The following is a 27,243-nucleotide window of genomic DNA, read 5'->3' on the forward strand; positions in this document are numbered from 1 at the left end:
GTGGACATGGGTGACTCGGCTGGCACCGTTAGCGCCCTCCCGACTCGTGAAGGAGCCTTTTTAAAGGCTACGGATCGGGTGCCGGGGAGTGGCGTGGTGCTTTGAGTCCTCTGCTTCCCCTGCCGAGCGAAGCCGCATGCCATCCGGTGGAGAGCGCCGACTTCTTCCATTGAAAATTCGGACTTTTAACAACAACCCGTGAGTAATCTGGTAACCGGGTTTTAAAGGAGAAAATTTTTTTTTTCGGATTCGGCACGAGCGGGGGGGATCTAAAAAGGAAGTCAGTCCCCCCTCCCTATTGTAAGCATTTCAAAACAAGGACTGAGTAACCAAGGTCCAAAGAGAAGCGTATTTTGGATAAAAACCAAGAATTTCACGATGGGATATTACAAGAATTGTGCTGGAGGAGAAGAGAGGGGTGAGAAGGGAAACGTAACCCCCCCCAGGAACCGGGGCGACCCGCGAGAGAGCCTGGGGAAAAGAGACACAGACTTTGACAGCTGTTAAAGAGGCTGTCAAAGTCGGAAAGTGTAAAGAGGACTTTGCTATGAGGACTTTGCTAGTTAATTTCGTTACAATTGGTTACGATTTGGATACAAAATGTTGAAAATATGGAATAACAATTGGACTTTTGGACAAGAGGAAACAAAGTTACTGCAACCCCCCTAGAGGAGTTTCGGGACATTACAAGAACTACAAGCGGAAAAATACTCTGGGAACTGTATAGGACTTGCTATCTCCTGAGAAAGCTGCAAAACTGAAAAAGTATTTTGTCTACAGGGGTGTTTACATTAAAGGAGACAATAGAATTCTCTATTGAAGAAAAGAAGGTAAGTTTTTGTTCCTGAATAACAAACCCCTGTAGAGGCATCAAACTTCTGAATTAGAACGTTTTAGCAGCAGAACAGGACAAGAAACTTGACAACAACATGGAATAGAACAATGAGGGGAACCCCTTTGGGGTCTTTTTTGGAGTGGACATTTGAAATCAAACATTACAAAAATAATATTTAAACTAAAAAGGAAAAAAAAGGAAAAGAAACTGGCAAGGTGGAATTGATTGGTGTTGGATCAAAGATTTCCAGGCAGACAACAGACAGACAGATTGATGGACATGGGGATTGCGAACCGGGGAATTGGGGGGGGGGGAGAATCAGAATCCAAAGGCTGTGCAACTATTTTTTTTGGAATTTTTTTTTATATTCTGCTGGTGTTGTTAGTAAAAGAAAAAGGGAATTCGTGGAATGAAACCAAGGGGGCCTTGGGGAGAGAATTTTTGATTTATATTTTTTCTTTGTTAAGGGAAAGATGATGATTGTGCAATTTAAATTGGAATATGGGGCTAAATAATTTAAGGTTTAAATTGGGAGTGAGAGCTTGTAGAACCAACATTATGAAAGGGGAATACAGTAGGGAGGGGGAGGGGGAAGTCTCGGAAAGTGGGTAATGAAAATAAGATTCTAAAAGCATTTCATTTTTGTTTTATTTTTATTTTTATTTTTTTATCTTTTTTTCTGTATTCTGAAAATTTTAATAAATATGATTTTAAAAAAAAGAAAAATAAATATAGTAGTTTAAATTCTGTCGCAGCATTCGAGGAACTTCAGTAATAGTTGCAAGGTAGATATAAGAAATTAGATTTATTAAGAATAAGTTTAATTATGATAAAAGTGTGTATTGGCAATAAGTAATATGAATTTGAAATATGGAATAGATGGGAGGTTGGGTCTTTAGTGTTAAGACCAATAGATGTTTTATTGTTTGCTAAGAAAATTATGTGTCTATGGTTATTTTTGTAATTTGTGTGTAATTTTGTATTTGTGGTTTTTTTTTTCGTTGTATAAATAAAAAACTTCATATTTTTTTTTAAAAGGACACTACCTTGCTTGGTAGTGATGGCATGAAAAATGCGAGTTTCTTTAATCGGAGAAGAATCAGAGAAGATTTACATCCTTCTTGCATTACACTGACCGTGAAACACCCAGACAGTGTGATGATCTGGGGTTGTATGGCAGCAAAAGGTGTGGGCAGAATTTGCGTCATTAATGGGAATATAAATGCGGGAAAATGCATAAACTAAATATGTGAGCCCAAACTGAAGTGTTCCGCAGGTGATATTTTCCCAGGTACCGAAGCATTTATATATTTTCAACAGGATTCAGCTTTATGTCGTGTTGCTGCTGTGTGCAAAAGGTACATTCAAGATAATGATATTTCACTGCTGGAATGGCCTGGGAATAATAATAATAATAATAATAATAATAATAATAATAATAATAATAATAAAAAATTTTATTTATATCCTGCCCTCCCCAGCCGAAGCCGGGCTCAGGGCAGCTAACAACAATAAAACAGTAAAACAGTACAACATAACACTCTAAAATCATTCATTATAAAATTAATTCAAATCAAACCAATGGCAACCATTGGGCCAGAGCTCCATGAAGATTGCCGAGGGAGGGAGTCAGGCTGTGCCCTGGCCAAAGGCCTGGTGGAACAGCTCTGTCCTGCAGGCCCTGCGGAAAGATGTCAAGTCCTGCAGGGCCCTAGTCTCTTGTGACAGAGTGTTCCACCAGATCGAAGCCACAGCCGAAAAAGCCCTGGCTCTAGTTGAAGCCAGCCTAACCTCTCTGTGGCCTGGGACCTTCAAGATGTTTTTATTTGAAGACCATAAGTTTCTCTGTGGGACATACCAGGAGAGGCGGTCCCATAGGTACGAGGGTCCTAGGCCGTATAGGGCTTTAAAGGTTAAAACCAGCATCTTAAACCTGATCCTGTACTCCACTGGGAGCCAGTGCAGCTGGTATAGCACCGGATGAATGTGATATCGCAGCGAAGACCCCATAAGGAGTCTCGCCGCGACATTCTGCACCCGCTGGAGTTTCTGGGTCAGTCTCAAGGGCAGCCCCACGTAGAGCGAGTTACAATAATCCAGTCTGGAGGTGACCGTCGCGTGGATCACAGTGGCTGGATCAGGGCGAGAGAGGTAAGGAGCCAACTGCTTAGCTTGGCAAAGATGGAAAAATGCCGCCTTTGTTATAGCTGCAATCTGCGCCTCCATGGAAAGGGAGGTGTCGAAGATTACACCCAAACTCTTAACAGACGGTGCTGGCACTAATTGCACCCCCGCAAGAGATGGGAGTTGCCCCCCCCCCATGCCATATCGTCCCGTCCCAGCCAGAAGGACCTCTGACTTCGAAGGATTTAGCTTCAACCAGCTCCCACGTAACCATGCAGCCACAGCTTCCAAACATCTGGTCAGTGTGTCTGGGGCCGAGTCAGGATGGCCGTCCATCAACAGATAGAGTTGGGTGTCATCAGCATACTGATGGCATCCTGAATAGCCCACACTTTAGTCCATGCTGAATAGCCCACACTTTAACCCAATCGGAAATCTATGGGGCCGACTAAAGAAACTTGTTAATCAAAGGCAACCCAGCAATAAAGCCCAATTAACAGAGGCAATAATTCAGTCTTGGTTTCCCATTATTACAGCTGCAGAACTAAAAACTTAGTTCACTTCAAGGGAAGGCGTTGTAAGGCCGTAATTAAAACTAAAGGTTACCAATGGTTACCAAAAGTTTCACATTTTTTCTTTATGACTGCTGTCCTAATAAATACTCCATCATAAAATTCGTTGCATTATATTATTCATTAAATTATCTTTCCATTGCTATATAATTTTATGGTATTACTCCACACAAAAGTGGTGTTATGAGCCACCAAACCTCAGAAATACACCTTTCAAAATAGGTTTCCACAATTTTGGCCAATAGTATAAGTTGTGCATTTTAAAGTTAATGTTCTTTATATATGGGATCAGATTATTATTATTATTATTTATGTTTCATGATTATATGTGTGTTGGAAGCTGCCCAGAGTGGATGGGCAGATGGGCAGGGTATAAATATAAATTATTATTATTATTACTACAGTGGTACCTTGATTTAAGAACAGTCCTGTTCCGGAAAGTTTGTAAACCGAGGTACCACTGTATCATCTTCATCATCATCATCATCATCACCACCACCACTGCTACTTCTACCTGAAATTCAATAAGTCTAGCTCTTCTTCTCTGAGATGAATTTTGTTTGGCCCAGTCATGGCATCCCCTCCATCTCCAATGTCAGCCGTCTCTTTGGTCAACCCAAGACTGACAGCAGCAAAAGCAAAAGCAGAAAACCTGAAGCTACTTATCTTTCCTAAGAATTCTGAAGCTGACATTTAAGATGGCCTGGACAGTTGAAAGCAGCCCAATCGTGGTAGAAAAAGGAATAATTTGAGGAAGATTGTTCAAAGAAAAAACTAAGTTACTTTTTATTGTGGGGGTGTTAGGTTCCCAAGTGTTATAGGGAGTGCTGTTGAGCTCTGTGAAAATATGAGGTTGGTCCATAGATGTATTTTTTGACTTTCCAGGCAGATATGACGATCGCACAGGGAGCCTTACCAAGAGAGGCCACGATCCCACGATTCTCCTCCATGACGTCCTTATGCAGAGCTCTCTGGTCAGGATCCAGCAATGCCCACTCCTTGTCCGTGAAACGAACAGCGACATCTTCAAAGCACACTGGACCCTAAAAGAAAAAGGGAAATGTCCTCTGAGACAGCAGAAATATGATCTGCTCCACAATGCTCTGTGGTTTCCTTCCTGTAAATTGCGGTGTTGTTTCAATAGGATTGCTTTGCTGCACATTTTATTTATGGATGCTTATTTTATTCTAAGTTTAAATTATGGGTATTCGTTTTTGTGCAAATAAGTTGTACTCCACCTTGTGTTTTCAGGCCACTATTTGTTCTCATTTGTCCACTGCTTAGAAACAAATTTTTGCATTCAGTTATCAATCTAGAAATAAAATAAGCCTATTTTGAATGGCCATTTGTCTTGGATGATCTAGCAGAGATTCCTGCATTGCAGGGGGTCTCCTGGCTCTGAGAGACAAGCAGGGAGGGTGGCTTCTGGCAAAAGGAGAGGAAGCCACTGGTGGCTCCTCCTTCTCTTGACTCACCTCAGCCTCTCGACCTTCCTCCTCCCACTCGCCTCCTTCCTCTTCTGCCTCTGATTCTGCACTGCATTCTGCCACAGAGTCTCCCAGCTCACTAAGCCCTGTTTCCCCTTCAGCTTCTGACACCTCCTCTTCCCAGGCTTCTCCCTCTTCTCCCTCTGACCATTCATCCTTCTTCCACCTCCACTCCTTGGTCTCTAAGACGTCCTCCCTTCCTGGTTCCCCAACTGCTTCCTCCCACCACTCCTCTGTGCCCAACCAGTCCATGACATTGCTCCATCCCTCGGCCTCTGTCCCCACAAGGCAGCTTCCCCTGACCTGATCTGGTTCCACAGCCACTGCTTCCCTTCTGCCCCCATGAAAAGGCGGATCAGGAGGTCTTGCTAGCATCCTTCTGCCATCTGCAAGAGAAAAAGCGTAAGCAAGACGCCAGGAGTGCCTGCTTCTCTCACAGGTAAAACAGGGCATCTCTAACTACAGATGGGCCTTTGAGAAAGACTTACCTACTGAGAGTATTTGGAGGTTTGTGCCCATTTCATATGTTTGTTTGTGCAGAAATACATCTCCCCTCCTCTGGACCCTTGTTCCCAACTGTCTCCCCCCAAAACAAGATGAAAAGAACCCTCAGATGAGTTGGGAAACCAACAGAATGAGACCAGACAGAGAAAAACCACCTTCCTCCTTACCCAGTGGCCTCTCTCTGGTGTCCAACGGAGGCCTCTCTGCCTCACAGGAATCCAGGTCCATTTCTGCAAAGAGATCCTTTCCCTGAGAAAGAAACAAGTATTCAAAACCGAGAATGGGGAGAAATACTAGAAAGAGAATGACAAAGACTTGAAGGGTGTGAGATCTCATTCCATGGATGCTTTTCCCAGAGAAAGGATGGGCCATCAGCAGACCATTATGGGATGTTTTCTGTCTTGTTTGGAGCCCCTTGGGAGTATCCAGAGGAAAGTCTCTCTCACCTGCTTTCTGTCCTCTGCCTGACTCAGGAGGAAACCTTCGGCCAGGGCCACCGCCTGGGAACTGGTCTCCACTCCGCATACCCTCACCCAGCTCTCCATCTCTGGGGGAAGGACAGCCAGGAACTGCTCCAAGATCACCAGGTCCAGCATCTCAGCTTTCGTGTGCTTTTCCGGCTTCAGCCACTGGTGACAAAGGTGATAGAGTCGGCTGCAAACCTCTCGGGGTCCTTTGGCCTCCTGGCAGCAGAACTGTCTCAACTGCTGCCTCTGCACCTCTGAGCATAGAGTGGCCTTCTCACCCAGAATCTTCTGCACTGGGATTTCCCAGAACCCCCCACTGCTCTGAGTTTGGTTGGCATGGCCTCTTCCTGTTTTGGGGCCAGCTGAGTCTCGCACATCCATCTGTGCTCTCAGGAAGCCTCTGAGAGATCGGAAGGAACCCTTTGGTCTTCTGCCAAGTTCTGCCCGTCTAAATGAGAAGCTCTAGCAAATCCTACAAAGCAAATACATTGTTCTGTTACAGAATCTGTAGGACAGGGGGGGAAATGGTTCCCTGAGCAAGCATGATGCTCCTTGCTAGGAACAAGGGGAGGAGGAAGAGGAGAAGAAATAAGTCTCTAGCCTTCAAGCAATGCAGAATGTGGAGGCTACGGAAGGGATTTCTGTCAGATTAAATCAACCTGGTTTCTCCATCCTTCCAGTCAATTGATGACGTCAGAACCTACTGACAAACAAGTTGTTTCTATCTTGTGAAAAATGGATGCTTGGTTCTAGTGGGGGTCCTCAGGAGTTGCCCCCCCCCCCACCTACACCCACTCCGCTGCTTCTGTCTCCTTTTCTTGCACTTGGACTCTCTCCCACTCTCAGAATAGACTCCTGGGGTGGGGTCCCTTTATCTTTGCCCTGAGGGCCAGGTATGTATCTGGCCAACCCCCTGAGGGCGAAGTGGGCAGGGCCAAAGACATCTCCCTTGAAATTTAGGAGGGTAATTTAGTATTGTTATTCAGTGTTATTATTATTGTTATTTTTTATTCTTATATTATTATTATTATTATTATTATTATTATTATTATTATTATTAACGCACACATTATTATTATTATTAACGCACACACAGCCATTGATGCCAAGGTCTCTGGAGGCTCGGTGAGTAGGAGCGCCGATTTCCAGGTGGTTTTCCAGCAACAATCCCTTTGGGGCATAGAGGATGTGGTCCTGGGATGCCCTGCTCTGGGTGCGAGGGGATTGCTGCAGTGGCCTCCGTGGGGAGCTGCCCTGGGAGACACTGGGAAACTGGTTTGCAATGCAGCAGCCAGACTATGGCCTGGGATCCCTCTCTTTATTCCTGGCCTTTCTCTCCCACCTTAACTTCCTTCCTCCCTGTGGGGTGTTTTTTGGGGGGGGGGGCTAGTCCACCTTCTTCTCCAGCTTTGGAAAACCATTTGCACATGTTTCCTCTGTTGTGCAATGAGGCTGAGCGATGTCACACAGAGTTAAAGTCCCAGGGACTCCTTTGTTTTAAAAAGGGAGATTTCGTGGGAGTCAGGGATCCTCTGCTCTGCAGGAAGGAGAGCGTGGCAGACCTGGCCCCTCCCTGGCAGGACCCTCTCCCCCCTGAATTGGGCCCCCCCCCCTGCAGGAGCAGATCAGGCCCCCCAGGCACCCTCCCCTGCTGCAGCCCTGGGACCCCCCCCCCGTCTCCCCACTGCACCCTCTGGGGGGAGAGAGAGGAGACTCACCAGATCCCAGGAGGGGGCTGCAATTCGGCCCTTGCAGGAGAGACACCGAAGCAGGAAATGACTGGGGAGGGAGGGGCCTTGGCTCTGGAGGACCAGCCCCCCCTTCCTTCCTCTCCTCTCTAGGAAGGCAGCTCACTTCCCTTTAACCCTTGCAAAGCCGAGTCCCTCCAGCTCAGCCCTCTCTCATATTCTTATTATTTCTTATGGATTTAGGGGGGCAGCTGCCCCCCCCGGCTCCGCCAATGCGCAGATATCCTTTTGGGGGTGAGGCTCTGAGCATCTCCCTCCCTTGGCCAGAAACCAGAGGAAGAGCTTGCAGGGAAAAGGGCTTTGCAGGAGGCAAGGAAGCTCCTCCTAGAATTCCGGAGTGGAGAGATAGGAGGGGATCCCAGGGTCATCTAGTCCAACCCGAAGCAAGAGGGGGCCGGGTCTAGTTCCCTAAACAGGCAGCCCTGTTGAGGGAAGCTTTCAATGTTTAATAGGTTATTGTATTTTAGTGTTTGATTGGAAACCGCTCAGAGTGGGTGGGGATAATAATTTCTTATGCATGCTTTTCATACTAATATGCAAAAGTATGCCAATACAAAAGTATGCCATTTCCCTTTCCAGAAATGCTCAATTGCTAATTCAATGGACTGAAAATGGATGGTTGTTGTTATTATGTTTAGGGAAGCTTTTAATATTTGATGGAATATTGTATTTTAATATTTTATTGGAAGCCGCTCAGAGTGGCTGGGGAACCCAGTCAGATGGGTAGGGTATAAATAATAATAATAATAATAATAATAATAATAATAATAATAATAATAATAAATTGATCAGGTGAGTTTTCTCCTTTTGAAAGAGGCAGGTGGAATCTCCACGCTTGCTAACAGCAGAATGTTGACAGGCTAGTGAAATATGGGGAGCCCTAGAGCATCTGCTTGGCATGCAGAATGTCCCAGGGTCAACCCCTGACATCTCCTGAAAGGGCCGAATGAAATCCCTGCCTGAAACTCTGGGGAGCTGCTGCCAGTCAGTGTAGACCAGGGGTCCTCAAACTATGTCCCACGGGTCAAATCCAGCCCGGCAGGGTCGTGAATCTGGCCTGCACGGCCATTTCAGAACCCGCCAAGTGTCTGAGGCTGAAAGCATCTCGCCGGCCGCTCAGTCAGTCCCCGTGAGGTACATGCCACTGGTGTTGTGGCGGCTCTACCAATGAAAGGCCAGGGGGTTTCGCCCGGGGACGGGGAAGTGTTGTCTTTTGGCTTGAAGAGTGAAGTTTAGGTTGGCGGAGGAAGGCAGACTTCGGTTTCGTTACGTAGAGGTTTACTTTAAAAGTGGGGAAAGGAATGCTCATTCATCTACAGTGGTACCTCGGGTTACGTACTTAATTCGTTCCGGAGGTCCGTTATTAACCTGAAACTGTTCTTAACCTGAAGCACCACTTTAGCTAATGGGACTCCTGCTGCCGCCGCACCGCCATAGCATGATTTCTGTTCTCATCCTGAAGCAAAGTTCTTAACCTGAAGCACTATTTCTGGGTTAGCAGAGTGTGTAACCTGAAGAGTATGTAACCCAAGGTACCACTGTATAGTCCTATTTCTGTGAATGGTGCAGCAGACTTTCCACTCATGTGGTTTACATGCTCTGAAAGTTGGGATCTGTTTGGCTATTTAAATTTTAAAAGGATGGAGCGGAACTAGATATTGATCATCTCTTTGGCCTGGGGAGCCACATTCTGGTTGAAGGAGGCCAGGATTGGCCCCCAAGGCTTGGGATGTCCCTCCTTCCCTGCTGTAGGACTTGGAACCCAGGAGAAAACTCTTGGAATAGCCTTGCCAGGTTCTCAGGGACGGACTCACCTGTCCCCATGTCCTCCTCTTTGCAGATGTGCTGCAGTTGCACATCCCTCCCCCAGAGGTGAGTATTGGAGAGATCCAGATCAGGGACTCAGACCTGCCTTCCTTGCCCCCCAATCTGCACTCTCGGATGTGGAGAAGCCCTCTCTTCGTAAGGAACTGACAGACTGACTTTTGCCTTTCAGCTGCTGAAGGAAGACCAGCTGTACCTGCCGGAGGTGATTCATCACTGTCAGGCAGCTCAGCTCAGGGGGCTCTGAACCCTGAAGTGCTCCAAGCAGGAGACAGCCAAAGCCATCCTGATGAGTGATGGGTGGTGTGGGGACCCGCATGGGGAAGTGGGGGAGGGAGCGGCTTTGGGGAAGGGGTTGTCCATCTGCCGGAGAGGAGGACCCTACTGGCCTAGGTTCACGTATCCTGTTTGAAAGGGGAATCATCTTAGGGACTTCCTGTGAACATCTGGGTCAGGAATGCTGTTCCTGGAATGGACAAACACACAAGACGTAACCGGCTGTGCATTCACATAAACAATACTCTTCTATATATTCTTATCACAATATCAAATGTTTACCTTGCACATAAACAACACATAAAGTGCAATAATATAGATGGAAGTCCCAATAAATCAGTTCATTCATAAAAACCAAATGTCTGCTAGTTTCTGTTCCACATATGTTCATAAAGTCCAAATTGGAGCCTACTACAAGTTCCACAATAGGGATGCGGGTGGCGCTGTGGGTAAAAGCCTCAGCGCCTAGGGCTTGCCGATCGAAAGGTCGGCGGTTCGAATCCCCGCGGCGGGGTGCGCTCCCGTTGCTCGGTCCCAGCGCCTGCCAACCTAGCAGTTCGAAAGCACCCCCGGGTGCAAGTAGATAAATAGGGACCGCTTTCTAGCGGGAAGGTAAACGGCGTTTCCGTGTGCGGCTCTGGCTCGCCAGAGCAGCGATGTCACGCTGGCCACGTGACCCGGAAGTGTCTCCGGACAGCGCTGGCCCCCGGCCTATAGAGTGAGATGGGCGCACCAACCCCAGAGTCTGTCAAGACTGGCCCCTACGGGCAGGGGTACCTTTACCTTTACCTTTTTTACAAGTTCCACAGCGTTGACAAGGATTCATAGCTGTCAACTTTCAGATTTGAAAATAAGGGATCAGCAGCCTCACCTGTCCCGGAGACAGTCTACGGGATATCTAACAATCCGGGATGGCAGCAGGAAATGGCACTGGAATAAGGGAATTTCCCGCAAAGAAAGGGAAGGTTGTCAGCTATGCGAGGATTTCTGGAACAATGCCTTGTTTCGCTCTCATGGGCTTCATCAGTAGTACATAGTCTAAGTAATAGAAATGAATATAATGTCGCAATTCATCATATTTTAGCAAATGTACATCATATTTTAACAAATGTACAACAAAATACAAAGCTGTGTATGGATAAAGTTTGTTTTTCATTTGTTGTTTTAAAGGGGTCACTTTGAGAAGAAAACCTTGCAGCTGCAGATTGCTGTCACCTGTAGCTAAAATCAATGCTGCGCTTGTCTATATACATTGTAAGACTTGTTGTTCACTGCAGAAACCACTATGTTATAGGTTCCATTATCTTGATACTTCATATATGGTATGTACTTTTAAAGCACAATTGTTTATATAATTTTAATTTGTTAAATGATCTAGTGGTCGATCCACCACTCTGGTCACTGCTCCCTGAGAAAAGCTCAAGAACTCTGGGCAGAGACAATGGGTAGATCACTGGCAGGATTTTTATTACTGGGAGTAGATCTCAGTCTCTTGGAAGTTCTGGCATTGTGGCTAGTTCAAGGTACCAGCACAACTTTAATTGCCACTCATCTTTTGTTGATATTAACTCATTTTCCAGTATTTTGCTATTAACATCCTAGCCGCTGTTGTCGTGTAAAGAAACACTCTTTTATTTTCATTTGGGATGCTTATCGTTAGAATGTTAAATAGGAAAGCTTTGGTTTTCTTTAAAATAAATAGCATTTATTTTATTTTATTTTATTTTCCCTTTGGGGACATGTCCACCACATGTGGAATAAGGCTCCCTCATTTTGTCTGCATCTCCAGTGCTTACTGCTGATATTTATTTATTTTGACCGATTTGTTTGTTTGTTTTTAAATAATTTTTATTGAATGATTTTATGTTACAAAAAACATTACAACCATACTACCACAAAATATAATTGAGAAATAAAAATTACATACATCAATATTTTGTTGGTTATTTGTTATTTACTGTCTTATTTCCTCCCAAACATTCCATACTCCCGCAGAAACACAAAAAATACAATAAAATAAATAGTGATAATAATGAAAATAAATATTCCCCCCCTTTTATCTTACAAAATCTTTTCATCAGTTTTGACTTCCTATCAAGTCCCCAGAAGAAAAGTCCTAAAGCCGTTTTGACTCTTTCACTCACCTCAAATATTTCTCTACAAGGTCAAAGGAAATTTAGAAACCTCCCCATTGTCTCTGTCCTCACAAATCCTGCCTTAAGGGCACATTCAAGGTGTGAATAGGGTGAGCCTGTGACCTGGCTCAGGAATGAAGTATTATCATTACAAGAGAATGGCCAGCCTCCCCAGGTCATCCAGTCAAGTGACCATTAACAGGTAACCTGGCAGACAAGGTAAAAACAACACACTTCCACTGCGACCAGTGCTTTCTCCGTCATCTAGCAGAGTTTGCAAACAGCGATGTGGCCTGTGTGAAGAAAGCTCAGGCATGCAGAAAAAGACTCCGTACGAAGCTTCTTTCTAATCTAAGAAGCTTTATTGTACAGCAGCAAAATAAATCAGCAGTCCGGGAGAAAGAGCTGACATGCTGTCTCTCCCCTTCAAAGCAAAACAGAAAGTAAAGTATTTCACATTACAAAGTGTACAAACCCCGTATGTGAACACACCCCCAGCGACATGATATAACTTCCCGAGCTATTAACCCTATAAGCTCTGAGTCTCCTCACACCCCCTCTCATCCTGTACTGCTGGGGTGAATGTAAGCACTACCACTTAGCCCAAACCCAACCCTTCACAGAACTCCCCCTGTTTTTGGAAGCTCAAAGGTTTAGTGAACCCATCTGCCAGATTCTTCTGGCTCGGACAGTACTTCAGCTTCACTAAGCCTGTCTGGACACTCTGACATGCATTTTGGAAACGTATGTCCAAATGTTTGGTTCTGGACATAAACTGTCCAGACTCTGCTAACTTCAAACAGGGTTGATTGTCTTCCCAAATGGTGACGGGCAAGCAACACTCTCCACAGATCTCTTGGACCAAACACTTTAGAACTCTAGTTCCCTACAAAGCTCTGACAATGCACTGAATTCAGCTTCTGGTTTTTTTTAACAAATGTCAATTTGAACATTTTTTTTCAATTCATTATATATCATTTCCCACAATTTTTAAACTTCTCTACATTTCCACCACCTATGATAAAAAGTCTCTTCTTTTTCTTTACATTTCCATCATATGTTTGACTCGGTTTTATATATTTTTGCTTTCTGTACTGGTGTAATATACCATCTATACATTTTCCAACTACAGTGGTACCTCGGGTTAAGTACTTAATTCATTCCAGAGATCCGTTCTTAATCTGAAACTGTTCTTAACCTGAAGCACCACTTTAGCTAATGGGGCCTCCTGCTGCCGCCGCACCGCCGAAGCATAATTTCTGTTCTGATCCTGAAGCAAAGTTCTTAACCTGAGGTACTATTTCTGGGTTAGTGGAGTCTGTACCCTGAAGTGTATGCAACCTGAAGCGTATGTAAACTGAGGTACCACTGTAGTTTTCTTTCAAAAGATAACAGTCTGTAAATTTCAAATTTACTTTCCACAATTTTTCCTAGTCCTTAAATTGTATGTTATGTCCTATATCTTGTGCTCATTTGATCATGACCGATTCGACCTCATCTTTTGTTCCCCATTCTAGCAAAATATTTCCCTGTCCTCCCAGTTGAACGACGTGGCCCAGGGAGAGAGGGAAAAATAGTGGAAGTGAATAGCTGGCTTCGCAAATGGTGTAAACAGGAACGGTTTGGATTCTTAGATCACGGACTGCAGTTTCTTGAAGATGGACTTCTTGCAAGTGATGGGCTGCACCTCACAACAGTTGGGAGGAATGTTTTTGCCAAAAATCTCAGAAACCTCATCAGGAGGGCTTTAAACTGACTAATGTGGGGGAGGGAGACAGTGCTCCTGAAGGTAGGAGTCTATCAATTGATGAAGATGATCATCTAAATGTCATAGACCAAATGGAGCAAACAGCACGCAGACCTAGTGGTGGGAGGAAAAAATCCTTAAATAAGAGACACGGGGGAATAGTTAATGGACTTCAATGTCTGTACACTAATGCGCAAAGCATGGGAAATAAACAAGATGAGCTTGAGCTCTTGGTACAGCAAACTAAATATGCCATAATAGGCATCACTGAAACCTGGTGGGATAAGTCCCACGATTGGAATGTAATAATGGAGGGATACAATCTATTTCAGAGAAACAGACCAGACAAGAAAGGAGGAGGAGTGGCGTTATATGTCAGGGATGTGTATACCTGTGAAGAGATCCAAGATTTAGAACCTCAAAGCCAAAGTGAGAGCATTTGGGTCAAAATTAAGGGAGAGAAGAATAACAGTGACCTCATTGTGGGAGTTTACTATAGATCCCCAAGCCAAACGGAGGACATAGATGATGCCTTCCTGGAACAGATGGCCAAGCATGCAAAAGGAAGGGAGATAGTAGTAATGGGGGACTTCAATTACCCGGATATTTGTTGGATGTCAAACTCAGCCAAGAGCATAAGGTCAAACAGATTCCTCACTGGACTTGCAGACAATTTCATTGTCCAGAAAGTGGGAGAAGCAACAAGAGGAACAGCCATTTTAGATCTGGTCCTAACCAATGTTGATGACCTGGTTAGTGGGGTAGAAGTGGAAGGATCATTAGGCGCAAGTGATCATGCTCTTCTGAAGTTTACTATACAGCGGAAAGGAGCAGCCAAGCATACTAGGACTCAATTTCTTGACTATAAGAAAGCTGACTTCATAAAACTTAGGGAAGTGCTGGGTGAGATCCCATGGACAGTAATACTAAAAGGAAAGGGAGTTCATGATGGCTGGGAGTTTGTTAAGAGGGAGATAGTAAAAGCACAACTTCAGGCAATACGAATGAGACGGAAACATGGAAGGTGCCTAAAGAAGCCAGGGTGGCTATCTAAAGAACTTTTAACTGAGTTAAGATTAAAAAAGGATGTGTACAAAAAATGGAAAAGGGGGGAAAACCACCAAAGAGGAATTAAAACAAATAGCCAGCACGTGTAGACACAAAGTCAGAAAAGCTAAAGCACAGAATGAACTCAGGCTTGCTAGAGAGGTTAAAAGCAACAAAAAAGGCTTTTATGGGTATGTTCGTAGCAAAAGGAAGAACAAAGAAACAGTGGGGTCACTCAGAGGATAAGATGGTGAAATGCAAACAGGGGACACAGAAAGGGCTGAACTCCTCAATGCCTTCTTTGCCTCAGTCTTCTCCGATAAAGAAAACAATGCCCGACCTGAAGAATTTGGAGCAAATGATTCAGCAGAGGAAACACGGCCCAGAATAACTAAGGAGATATTACATGAATACTTGGCTAGTTTAGATGTATTCAAGTCTCCAGGGCCAGATGAATTGCATCCAAGAGTATTAAAAGAACTGGCAGATGTGATCTCAGAACCACGGGCAGTCATCTTTGAGAATTCCTGGAGAAGAGGCGAAGTCCCGGCAGACTGGAGGAGGGCAAATGTTGTCCCTATTTTCAAAAAGGGGGAAAGAGAGGACCCAAATAATTACCGCCCAGTCAGTCTGACATCAATACCAGGGAAGATTTTGGAGCAGATCATTAAGCAAACAGTCTGTGAGCACCTAGAAAGCAATACTGTGATCACCAATAGTCAGCATGGATTTCTGAAATAGTCAGCATGGATTTCTGAAAAATAAGTCATGTCAGACTAACCTGATCTCGTTTTTTGACAGAATTACAAGCCTGGTAGATGAAGGGAACACAGTGGATGTAGCCAAGGCATTTGACAAGGTGCCCCATGATATTCTTGTAAAGAAGCTGGTAAAATGCGGTCTTGACTATGCTACCACTCAGTGGATTTGTAACTGGCTGACTGACCGAACCCAAAGGGTGCTCATCAATGGTTCCTCTTCATCCTGGAGAAGAGTGACTAGTGGGGTGCCACAGGGTTCTGTCTTGGGCCCGGTCTTATTCAACATCTTTATCAACGACTTGGATGATGGACTCAAGGGCATCCTGATCAAATTTGCAGATGACACCAAACTGGGAGGGGTGGCTAACACCCCAGAGGACAGGATCACACTTCAAAACGACCTTGACAGATTGGAGAACTGGGCCAAAACAAACAAGATGAATTTTAACAGGGAGAAATGTAAAGTATTGCACTTGGGGGGGAAAAATGAGAGGCAGAAATACAAGATGGGCGACACCTGGCTTGAGAGCAGTACATGTGAAAAGGATCTAGGAGTCTTGGTTGACCACAAACTCGACATGAGCCAACAGTGTGACGCGGCAGCTAAAAAAGCCAATGCAATTCTGGGCTGCATCAATAGGAGTATAGCATCTAGATCAAGGGAAGTAATAGTGCCACTGTATTCTGCTCTGGTCAGACCTCACCTGGAGTACTGTGTCCAGTTCTGGGCACCACAGTTCAAGAAGGACACTGACAAACTGGAACGTGTCCAGAGGAGGGCAACCAAAATGGTCAAAGGCCTGGAAACGATGCCTTATGAGGAACGGCTAAGGGAGCTGGGCATGTTTAGCCTGGAGAAGAGGAGGTTAAGGGGTGATATGATAGCCATGTTCAAATATATTAAAGGATGTCACATAGAGGAGGGAGAAAGGTTGTTTTCTGCTGCTCCAGAGAAGCGGACACGGAGCAATGGATCCAAACTACAAGAAAGAAGATTCCACCTAAACATTAGGAAGAACTTCGTGACAGTAAGAGCTGTTCGACAGTGGAATTTGCTGCCAAGGAGTGTGGTGGAGTCTCCTTCTTTGGAGGTCTTTAAGCAGAGGCTTGACAACCATATGTCAGGAGTGCTCTGATGGTGTTTCCTGCTTGGCAGGGGGTTGGACTCGATGGCCCTTGTGGTCTCTTCCAACTCTATGATTCTATGAAAATACTATACACTTTCTTCAGCACCTGCACTTCTTCTATAATTTCCTGTTGAAATCTAGAAAATGTATAACTAAACCTTTTCTTATTATCTTCCTTGTACAGCTCATGTAATTGTCTGTAGTGTAACCAACTCTGCAAATGATCTTTTATTTCCGCATATTCTTTTAATTACCATTTCCCTTCAGCAAATCTATGTATATAGGCCACGTCCCCTTTTTCTCTCTAACCTGTATGAATTCTCTGATGGGAAAACAGAGAGTAGCTTTCACTGAAGCACTTTCCACATTCCACACACTGATAGGGTTTCTCCCCTGTATGAATTCTCTGATGGGAAGTGAGAGAGGACCTCTGATTGAAGCTCTTTCCACATTCCACACACTGATAGGGTTTCTCCCCTGTATGAATTCTCTGATGCTTAGTGAGATGGGCACTCTGACTGAAGTTCTTTCCACATTCCACACACTGATAGGCTTTCTCCCCTGTATGAATTCTCTGATGCTTAGTGAGAAGGGCACTCTGACTGAAGCTCTTTCCACATTCAAAGCACTGATAGGGTTTCTCCCCTGTATGAATTATCTGATGCTTAGTGAGATTGGAGCTCTTCCTGAAGCTCTTTCCACATTTCACACACTGATAGGGTTTCTCCCCTGTATGAATTCTCTGATGCTTAGTGAGAAGGGCACTCTGACTGAAGCTCTTTCCACATTCAAAGCACTGATAGGGTTTCTCCCCTGTATGAATTCTCTGATGCTTAGTGAGATGGGCACTCTGACTGAAGCTCTTTCCACATTCCACACACCGATAGGGTTTCTCCCCTGTATGAATTCTTTGATGGGAAGTGAGTGAGGAGCTCTTCCTGAAGTTCTTTCCACATTCCATGCACTGATATGGTTTCTCCCCTGTATGAATTCTTTGATGGGAAGTGAGAGAGGAGCTATCAGTGAAGCTCTTTCCACATTCAAAGCACTGAAAAGGTTTCTCCCCTGTATGAATTTTTTGATGGAAAGTGAGATTGGCGCTCTGCCTGAAGCTCTTTCCACATTTCACACACTGATAGGGTTTCTCCCCTGTATGAATTCTCTGATGCTTAGTGAGAAGGGCACTCTGACTGAAGCTCTTTCCACATTCAAAGCACTGATAGGGTTTCTCCCCTGTATGAATTCTCTGATGCTTAGTGAGATGGGCACTCTGACTGAAGCTCTTTCCACATTCCACACACAGATAGGGTTTCTCCCCTGTATGAATTCTTTGATGGGAAGTGAGTGAGGAGCTCTTCCTGAAGTTCTTTCCACATTCCATGCACTGATATGGTTTCTCCCCTGTATGAATTCTTTGATGGGAAGTGAGAGAGGAGCTATCAGTGAAGCTCTTTCCACATTCAAAGCACTGAAAAGGTTTCTCCCCTGTATGAATTTTTTGATGGAAAGTGAGATTGGCGCTCTGCCTGAAGCTCTTTCCACATTCCACACACTGATAGGGTTTCTCCCCTGTATGAATTCTCTGATGCTTAGTGAGATGGGCACGCTGACTGAAGCTCTTTCCACATTCCACACATTGATAGGGTTTCTCCCCTGTATGAATTCTTTGATGGGAAGTGAGACTGTGGCTGTGAGTGAAGCTCTTTCCACATTCCACACACTGATAGGGTTTCTTCCCTGTATGAATTATTTGATGGGAAGTGAGATTGGAGCTTTCAGTGAAGCTCTTTCCACATTCCACACACTGATAGGGTTTCTCCCCTGTATGAATTCTTTGATGGGAAGTGAGAGAGGAGCTATGCGTGAAGCTCTTTCCACATTCCACACACTGATAGGGTTTCTCCCCTGTATGAATTCTTTGATGGGAAGTGAGATGGGAACTCTGACTGAAGCTCTTTCCACATTCTACGCACTGATAGGGTTTTTCCCCTGTGTGAATTCTTTGATGGGAAGTGAGATTGGAGCTTTCAGTGAAGCTCTTTCCACATTCCACACACTGATAGGGTTTCTCCCTTGTATGAATTCTTTGATGCTTAGTGAGATCGGAGCTCTGACTGAAGCTCTTTCCACATTCTACGCACTGATAGGGTTTTTCCCATGTGTGAATTCTTTGATGGGAAGTGAGACTGCCGCTGTGAGTGAAGCTCTTTCCACATTCCATGCATTGATATAGTTTCTTTCCAAGGAGATTTTGTTGATGGGAAGTCGAATAGGAGCTCTGACTGAAAGTTTCCCCAGACTCCAAATTTTTACATGGCTTCTCCTCTCTGGGGATTTTGTCGTTGTCACCTTTGTTCTCGTTTTTCAATTCATCACCATCTGCAATGGAAACAAAAAGGGATTAGAGCCTCAGGAACAAATGGAGAAGATCTGAAGGGAGTTGGGTGTGTGTTCATTACCTGTGTTGTTTGTTTATTATGAGATTCTGATGAGTTGTTGAATGTTGCTTTGTTTTACAGTCGTGGTCAAAATTGTGGACGACTTCCGGAAAAAAGTGTATTTCAGAGGTTTGATGGCTCAAAACACCACTTCTTTTGGAGTAATATCATAAAATTATATATCAATGGAAAGATAATTTAATCAAGAATGTAATCCAACAAAGTTTGTTCAATTACCTTTATTTTATCAAACGTTATAGCCAATAACCAAAAAAGGAAACACAACTTGCTTAGGTTGACTTTTTTCAGTGTGTTATGTGATTGCTATCCAGTTGGTTGTTTTTTTGTGTTCTTTCATTTAGTGAGGTTGTAAAACATAATAAAATTATAGAAATGGCACAAAGAGTTGATTGGTCACCCAGAAAGCGATGTAAGATTCTAATATTAAATGAACAAAGCTACAGTTATGAAGAAATTAGATGAAAGATTGGGGAAAACAAAACCAAAGCTGGCCTTTCTATATTTTTGAAGGGGTATAAGGAGACTCAGTCACTACAAAATCTGACTGGTAAAGGCAGGAAAAGGTGCACAAAGGTAAGTGGCGATGGACGAGTGGAGAGACTGTCCTTACATGACAGAAGAAAATCTTCTGGGTGTATACAAGAGGACATGGCGCAATGTAATGGGAAGTTGAGTGCAAGGACTGATCTAAATGTTAGAATTCTAAGGAAAAAGCCATTGTAATCTCTCAAGCAAAAGTTGAAAAGAGAGTTAAAAATTAAAGAAGAGAGCCCAAAATGAGAAGAAAGAATTTTTTTTGGAAAAAAATTAAAGAAGGCGAAAAGAAATTGAGAGTCAAACCAAATTCACAAGAGATTCTGAGAGAAATAAAGTTATATCAAGTGCAATATATGAAGATGATAAACCAGGAAATTGAATGGAAAATTAAACAAAGGAGACAAAGGACTTTTGAATCGGCAAATAAATGTGGGAAATTGTTGGCTTGGCAAATGAAGAAAAGACAAAAACTTAATACTATTACTAACTTGGAAGTGGAAGGGGAAAATATCCAGAATCCAGTGGAAATTAGAAAATGCTTCCAGAGATATTTCAAACAATTATATACACAAGGGCCTCAGAAAGACTTTGATATAGATCAGTTTTTGAAAATAAATGGCCTACAAAAAATCTCTCAAGAAAATAAGATAATGTTGAACCACAAAATTACGGAACAGGATGTAGAAGGTGCCATTCAGAATATGCAGTTGGGAAAATATCCAGGGCCGGATGGTTTAACCTCCAAATACTACAGAACTTTGAAAGACTGGATAATTCAACCATTAAAGGAGGTTTGTAATGAAATTTTGGAGGGGGGGAAAGCGCCAGAGTCGTGGAAAGAAGCATTTATTACACTTCTACTGAAAACTGAGACTGAAAAGACACAACTTAAGACCCATATCCCTGTTAAATGTGGATTACAAAATATTTGCTGATATTTTGGCTAAAAGGTTAAAAAAAGTATTAGGGGAAGTGATACACAAGGACCAAGCTGGCTTTCTCCCAGGTAGACATTTGTCGGATAATACGAGGAATATAATTAACATTTTGGAGAAGTTACAAGAAGACATCAACACTAAAGCTGTTTTGATTTTTGTGGATGCCGAGAAAGCCTTTGACAATATCTCTTGGAGTTTTATGAAGAAAAATCTCCAGGGGATGGGGGTTGGTCAAGAATTTGAAAACGGTATAAGTGCAATTTATTCAGAACAAAAAGCTAAGCTAATAGTGAATAATGTGGTGACAGAGGAATTTAAGATAGAGAAAGGGACACGACAAGGCTGCCCAATTTCCCCATTACTTTTTATTTCGGTCCTGGAGGTTCTGTTAAACATGATTAGAAGGGACCACTTGATCAAAGGTATAATGGTCGGAGCTAAACAATATAAATTGAAAGCTTTTGCAGATGACCTTGTATTGACATTACAGGAGCCAGAATCTAGTACTAAAAGAGTTTTAGAAGTGATTCATGAATTTGGTCATGTGGCAGGATTTAAGTTGAATAAATCAAAAACTAAAGTTTTGGGGAAAAAATTAACAATAACTGAGAAAGAGGAGTTTCAGAATGAGACAGGTTTAACAGTGGTTAAGAAAGTTAAATACTTGGGGATTAACATGACAGCTAAAAATGGGAATTTGTTTAAAGATAACTATGAAAAGTGTTGGACGGAGGTTAAAAAAGATTTAGAGATATGGTCAAATTTGAAGCTTTCCTTGCTGGGCCGAATTGCTGCTATAAAGATGAATGTATTGCCAAGATTGTTGTTTTTGTTTCAATCACTACAAATTTTAGACAAGATGGATTGCTTCAAGAAGTGGCAGAAAGATATCTCTAGGTTTGTTTGGCAGGGCAAAAAGCCAAGAGTAAAATTTAAAATATTAACTGATGTTAAAGAAAGAGGGGGTTTGCCCTGCCAGACTTTAAACTTTACTACGAATCAGCAGCTTTCTGCTGGTTGAAAGATTGGCTACTTCTTGAAAACACAGATATTTTGGACTTAGAAGGTTTTAACAATGTTTTTGGGTGGCATGCATACTTGTGGTACGGCAAGGTTAAAGCCCATAAAGCGTTTAAAAACCATATTGTCAGGAAAGCATTGTTTAATGTCTGGACAAGATACAAAGACTTACTTGAAAATAGAACCCCAGGGTGGTTGTCACCAATGGAGGCAAAGGCTCTGAAAAAGCTCAATATGGAGGCCAAGTGGCCGAAATATTGGGAAATTTTGGAGCAGGAAGGAGACAAATTGAAGCTGCAGAGTTTTGAGAAACTAAAAGATAAAGTGCGAGACTGGCTTCATTACCACCAAATAAGAGAGAGCGTTAATTCAGATAAAAAAATTGGCTTCCAGATGGAAAAATCAAAATTGGAAACAGAATTGTTAGACCCCAAAACTAAGAACTTGTCAAGAATGTATAACTTGCTGTTGAAATGGAATACCCAGGATGAAACGGTGAAATCTGCTATGATTAAATGGGCACAAGATGTTGGACATAACATTATGTTTGCTGACTGGGAACAGTTGTGGACCATCGGCATAAAATTTACGGTATGTAATGCCCTGAGAGAGAATATTATGAAAATGATTTATAGGTGGTACATGACCCCAGTCAAGCTTGCAAAAATCTATCATTTGCCCGATAATAAATGTTGGAAATGTAAAGAGACAGAGGGTACATTCTTTCACCTTTGGTGGACGTGCCCAAAGATTAAGGCTTTCTGGGAAATGATATATAATTAACTGAAAAAGGTATTTAAATATACCTTCCTGAAGAAACCAGAGGCCTTTCTCTTGGGCATCGCCGACCATTTGGTGCCAAAGAAGGATAGAACTTTTTTTCTGTATGCAACAACAGCAGCAAGAATACTCATCGCAAAGTATTGGAAGACACAAGATCTACCCACTCTGGAAGAATGGCAGACGAAGGTGATTGACTACATGGAATTGGCAGAAATGACTGGCAGAATCCGAGACCAGGGAGAAGAGTCGGTGGAAGAAAACTGGAAAAAATTCAAAGACTATCTACAGAAATACTGTAAAATTAATGAATGTTAAATGGACGTTGGACTGAAAATAAGTGGTGTTAGTAATAAGATTAATAGGAATATGTAAATTTGGATTGATAATGATGGAAATTATATTTCTATTATAGCTTAAGATGTTGAGCAAGGTTAAATGACAGAGGGTAAGGATTTGCTGAACTAAATATTTGAACTGGAATACAAAAAGGGAGGTGTGAGGAGGTCAAGAAACTAGTGAACAAAATATAATATATGGAGATATAATCTCTTTTTTCCCCTTTTTTTTTCCTGGGTGGATTTATTGGTGTTTGTTATGACTCTCTTTATTTTGTTAACTGTCTTTTTGTTGAATTTCTGCACTCTTTTTTATTTTGTAACTCTCTCTGTCCTATGTATTTCATGTTTAAAACTTCCGGGGTGGCGCCATCAGGAATGGCTGACTCCCTCTAAAGCGGAGGGATATAGCTCCATGGAAATTGGGTTTTTTACCGCTACGGCGCAGCGGGAACCCCTAAAACCCACAGGCGGGTGAAGCCTGTGGCCGTGGGACTCGGCGGGCACCTTTTTGCGCCCCCCCAACCTGCTTAGGAGCTCGGTTTTGGGCTCCGGAGCGGAGCGGGGAAGTGGCGCTGTGCTGAGAGTCGTCTGCTTTTTCCGTGGAGTGAAGCCGCAAAGCAGTTTGCCAGAGAGCGCTGCCTTCTTCCTTTTAAATTGGCATCTTGATCAACGATCCGTGAGTAGGTTATTTGGCAACTAAAGGAACTGAATTTAAAAGATTTGGCACTGAACGCGGAGAGATATAAAAAGGAAGTCTGTCTCCCGCTTTCTGTAAAGAAGCTAAGCAATGAACTTGTAAGCAGAAACTGTAAAAGACGTCTGGAAGGATTTTAATCTGAACATCAGATAGTGCTAGCCCCCCTTCCGAGGCAGGGAGGAGGGGGGAAGGACTTGAACGAGTATTTTACCTGCAAAAAGAGCAAATTAAAGTAACCAATTTCACCGCTCCAACCTCTGAGACTTATCTTTGTGATCGGCTAAAGGCTACGCCAGGAAGTGTGCTGTCACTGAAAGTATCTTCTCTTTGCAACAGTTAACTCTGTGCCTGAGGCTACAACCAAGATACAATATTATTGACTGGACTCTCCTGGTTTTAACGTTACAAGTATAGAATAATTGGTTATTCTCTATGGAGATTGGGGGACGGAAGGGGAAATAAGTTACTTGAAAAAAGAAGAAAAAAATCACCATTGACTATGATTGGTACTATGTCCCCCTAGAGGAACTGTGAAATTGTTGCAACCGTGGCTGGGAAGGGAATTTTCCATTGTGAAAATAATCTTTGTTTTCTTTGCATCTGAGCGTGTGACTGACCTTGACTGAGTCTGACTTGGTTGGAGTACGTGACGGAATTTGGACTATATCTGGATGGTTATGGCTGATGGGAAAGACAAATTAGAGCCTCAAAAAGCAACTAGATCTGGGAAAGTAATACGCACAGATGTTGGATTTCAAAGAAGAGCTTCGGTATCTAGTCCTTCTGGCCTGCCAATAACAACTTCATTGGCTCAATCTAAGTCTAAAGGTATGGCGACTGAGGAGGTGGCCCAGGTTCTCAGCAAGATAAATGCGACTTTGGACAGAATAAGTAAACAACTAGATGAGACATCGAATAAAATAGACCAAAATACTACAAGTATCAACCAGAATACCACAAGTATTAATACTTTGGCTCAGAAAGTCAATGTTAACACCGAGACCATCCAGAGATTAGTACAAGAATCAAGCTCAACATGAAAGACAGCGGACGAAGCAAGAGAAATTGCGAAACTTACAGCCACTGTTGTGGAGGAGAAGATCCCACCAATACAGAAACAACTACAAGAACATAAATCAACCCTCTCTTTGATCGAGTTGAAGGAGAAACAGGCCAATTTGAGGATCAGAGCAGTCCCTGAAGAGGAGAAAAACAATTTGATTGATTCCTTTGATTCCTTACAAAGGAATTTATAGACTTTTGGAATCCAGATTTGGAGAAAGAGAGTTTTAAGATAGTGAGAGCCTTTAGACTTGGAAAAGGAGGAAGAAAAGGTATAGTGAGAGATTGTCTGATCACTCTGCGGACAAAAGAGGAGAGAGATAGAATCTTGAGCCTGCACTTTCAAAGGACTTTGATAATACAGCAATCAAGAGTGGAGATATTTAAAGATATCCCGAAACATCTTTTGGACCTTAGATCTAATTATAAGGACTTGGTCGCACAACTGAGAGGTAACGGAATTCCCTTCAGGTGGGAATTTCCGGAAGGTTTGTCTTTCAGCTACAAAGGTAAAAAGTTTAAGATAAGATCAGAGGACGACAAAACTAAATTCTGGAAAGACCACGGAGAAGACCTGCAGAAGGGAGCTGAAGGAGAGCTAAGAACACTCGTAAGTGAGACTCTAGACATTCCAGGCCTCTCTCTTGAATTGAGAGAGCGACTAAAGAAGGTGATACCACCGACAGAACAGGAACAGGCATTGGGTGCGGTTGGAGGAGAAGCATAGTATATACATCATGGCTCTGCAACTTTTAACTTGGAACTGTCATGGCTTAAATTCTCTGCAGAAAAGGAGATCAGTGTTTCATCTATTAAAAAAGCAGCAATTGGATTTGATTTGCTTACAAGAAACCCATATAACAAGGCTACACAGGAAATTATTGGTGAAAAAAAGACTTGGCCAGGAGTTTATCTCATCTGATAATGTAAAAAAAAAGAGGAGTTGTGATTTATGCAAAAGAAAGTTTGCAACCAAAACATATATTCAAAGATGACCATGGAAGATTTGTGGCAGTTGAAATCCAAATACATGGTGAAAAATTCTTGATTGTAGGCGTTTATGCACCGAATGAGGGGAAATCTGACTTTTTTAAAAAGTTGCATGAGATTCTGATGGACTACTTGGACTACAATGTAGTTTTGATGGGAGATATGAATGGTGTGGTATCTACCTATATGGACAAGGCACAAAAACAGGTAGTCACCAAGGATGGTAGACTACCGAAGACCTTTTTTGAGATGACAGACAACTTGGATTTAGTGGATATTTGGAGAATTAAGAACCCCTTGGCTAAAGAGGGAACTTTCTTCCCTGAAGCCAAAATGACATGGACCAGAATTGACCAAATATGGGTAACTAGAGGAATGGCACCAAAGACTATGAAAGTGGAAATCTGCCCGAAAACTTGCTCTGATCACAATGCTGTCAAGATGGAGATAAGATTAACACCAACTGGCTCCTTCAGATGGAGGATGAATGACACCCTATTTAGAGATGAGGAAGTTGTAAAGAAGGCCCAAAAAACACTGAGAGACTATTTTGAATTAAATATGACTACTAATGTGGAGAAAAGAGTAATCTGGGACACAAGTAAAGCTGTTATGAGAGGATTTCTGATACAACAGAACACTATAAAGAAGAGAAGTCAAAATGAGAAGAAAGACAAAATTTTGGAAAAAATAAAAGAAAGTGAGAAGAAATTGAGAGCAAAGCCAAAGTTCAGGGAGATTTTGAGAGAGTTAAAGTTATACCAAGTACAATATATGGAAATAACGAATCAGGAAATAGAATGGAAAATTAAGCAAATGAGACAAAAAACATTTGAGTCAGCTAATAAATTACAAACTTAGAAGTGGAAGGAAAGATTATACATAATCCATCTGAGATTCAAAAGTGTTTTCAGAAGTACTTCAAACAACTGTACATGCAAGGGCCCCAGAAAGAAACAGACATAGACCAATTTTTGAAGACAAATGGATTACAAAAAATCTCTCAGGAAAGTAAGTTAAGGTTGAACTATAAAATATCTGAACAAGAGGTAGAGGGTGCCATTCAAAATATGCATCTGGGCAAATCTCCGGGACCGGATGGGCTGACTTCTAGATATTACAAATCTTTGAAAGAGTGGTTGTTACAACCTCTGAAAGAAGTCTGCAATGAAATATTGGAGGGGAAAAGGGCACCAGAATCGTGGAAAGATGCGTATATTACACTTATACCGAAAACAGAGACTGAAAAGACTCAGCTTAAGAACTACCGCCCAATATCCTTATTAAATGTGGATTACAAAATTTTTGCTGACATTTTAGCTAAGAGACTGAAAAAAGTACTGATGGAAGAGATTCATAAAGACCAAGCGGGCTTTCTCCCAGGAAGACATTTGTCAGACAATGTGAGGAACATAATAGACATTGTGGAATTGCTAGAAGTGAATATAAACACTAAAGTAGCCTTGATATTTGTGGACGCGGAGAAAGCCTTTGACAATATTTCTTGGAGTTTTATGAAGAAGAATCTACATGGGATGGGGGTAAGCCAAGGCTTTGAGAATGGTATAGGTGCAATATATTCTGAGCAAAAGGCTAAACTAATTGTTAATAATGTGGTTACGGAAGAATTTAAAATAGAAAAAGGGACACGACAGGGGTGCCCAATTTCCCCACTACTCTTCATATCGGTCCTGGAGGTTTTGTTAAATATGATTAGAAGGGACCAACTGGTTAAGGGGATACAGGTTGGAGCTAAACAATATAA

General features: G+C 42.7%; 3 protein-coding genes across 5 annotated transcripts in view; all 3 read right to left on the reverse strand.

Moving 5' to 3' along the window:
* Positions 1 to 7,754, reverse strand: part of LOC114595138 (uncharacterized) — a 51,073-nt gene extending 43,319 nt beyond the window's left edge. The window contains exon 1 of the mRNA XM_077928028.1: positions 7,708 to 7,754. The gene's annotated coding sequence lies outside the window, so the exon portion shown is untranslated. The remainder of the gene's footprint in view (positions 1 to 7,707) is intronic.
* LOC114589962 (uncharacterized) overlaps positions 1 to 27,243 on the reverse strand; it is a 93,988-nt gene that overhangs the window by 15,246 nt on the left and 51,499 nt on the right. Inside the window, exons 1-5 of one of the 2 annotated variants that reach the window (XM_077928029.1) lie at positions 7,708 to 7,801; positions 5,969 to 6,461; positions 5,690 to 5,771; positions 5,322 to 5,404; positions 4,448 to 4,574 (exon numbers count right to left, since the gene is read on the reverse strand). The exons of the other annotated variant lie outside the window; for it this stretch is intronic. Of the exons in view, the coding sequence (XP_077784155.1) occupies positions 4,448 to 4,574; positions 5,322 to 5,404; positions 5,690 to 5,771; positions 5,969 to 6,370 (694 nt within the window). The 5' untranslated portion in view covers positions 6,371 to 6,461; positions 7,708 to 7,801. Of the gene's footprint in view, positions 1 to 4,447; positions 4,575 to 5,321; positions 5,405 to 5,689; positions 5,772 to 5,968; positions 6,462 to 7,707; positions 7,802 to 27,243 lie in introns of those variants that run through there. 2 annotated transcript variants of the gene reach the window in all.
* The window catches only part of LOC114595518 (uncharacterized), a 65,381-nt gene continuing 53,758 nt past the window's right edge, over positions 15,621 to 27,243 (reverse strand). For both annotated transcript variants that reach the window (XM_077928025.1, XM_077928024.1), the window contains exon 6: positions 15,621 to 19,033. In XM_077928025.1, coding sequence (XP_077784151.1) covers positions 16,959 to 19,033 — 2,075 coding nt within the window. In that variant the 3' untranslated portion in view covers positions 15,621 to 16,958. The remainder of the gene's footprint in view (positions 19,034 to 27,243) is intronic.

The sequence above is a fragment of the Podarcis muralis genome, chromosome 4 (assembly GCF_964188315.1).
Source record: "Podarcis muralis chromosome 4, rPodMur119.hap1.1, whole genome shotgun sequence".
Lineage (NCBI taxonomy): Eukaryota > Metazoa > Chordata > Lepidosauria > Squamata > Lacertidae > Podarcis > Podarcis muralis.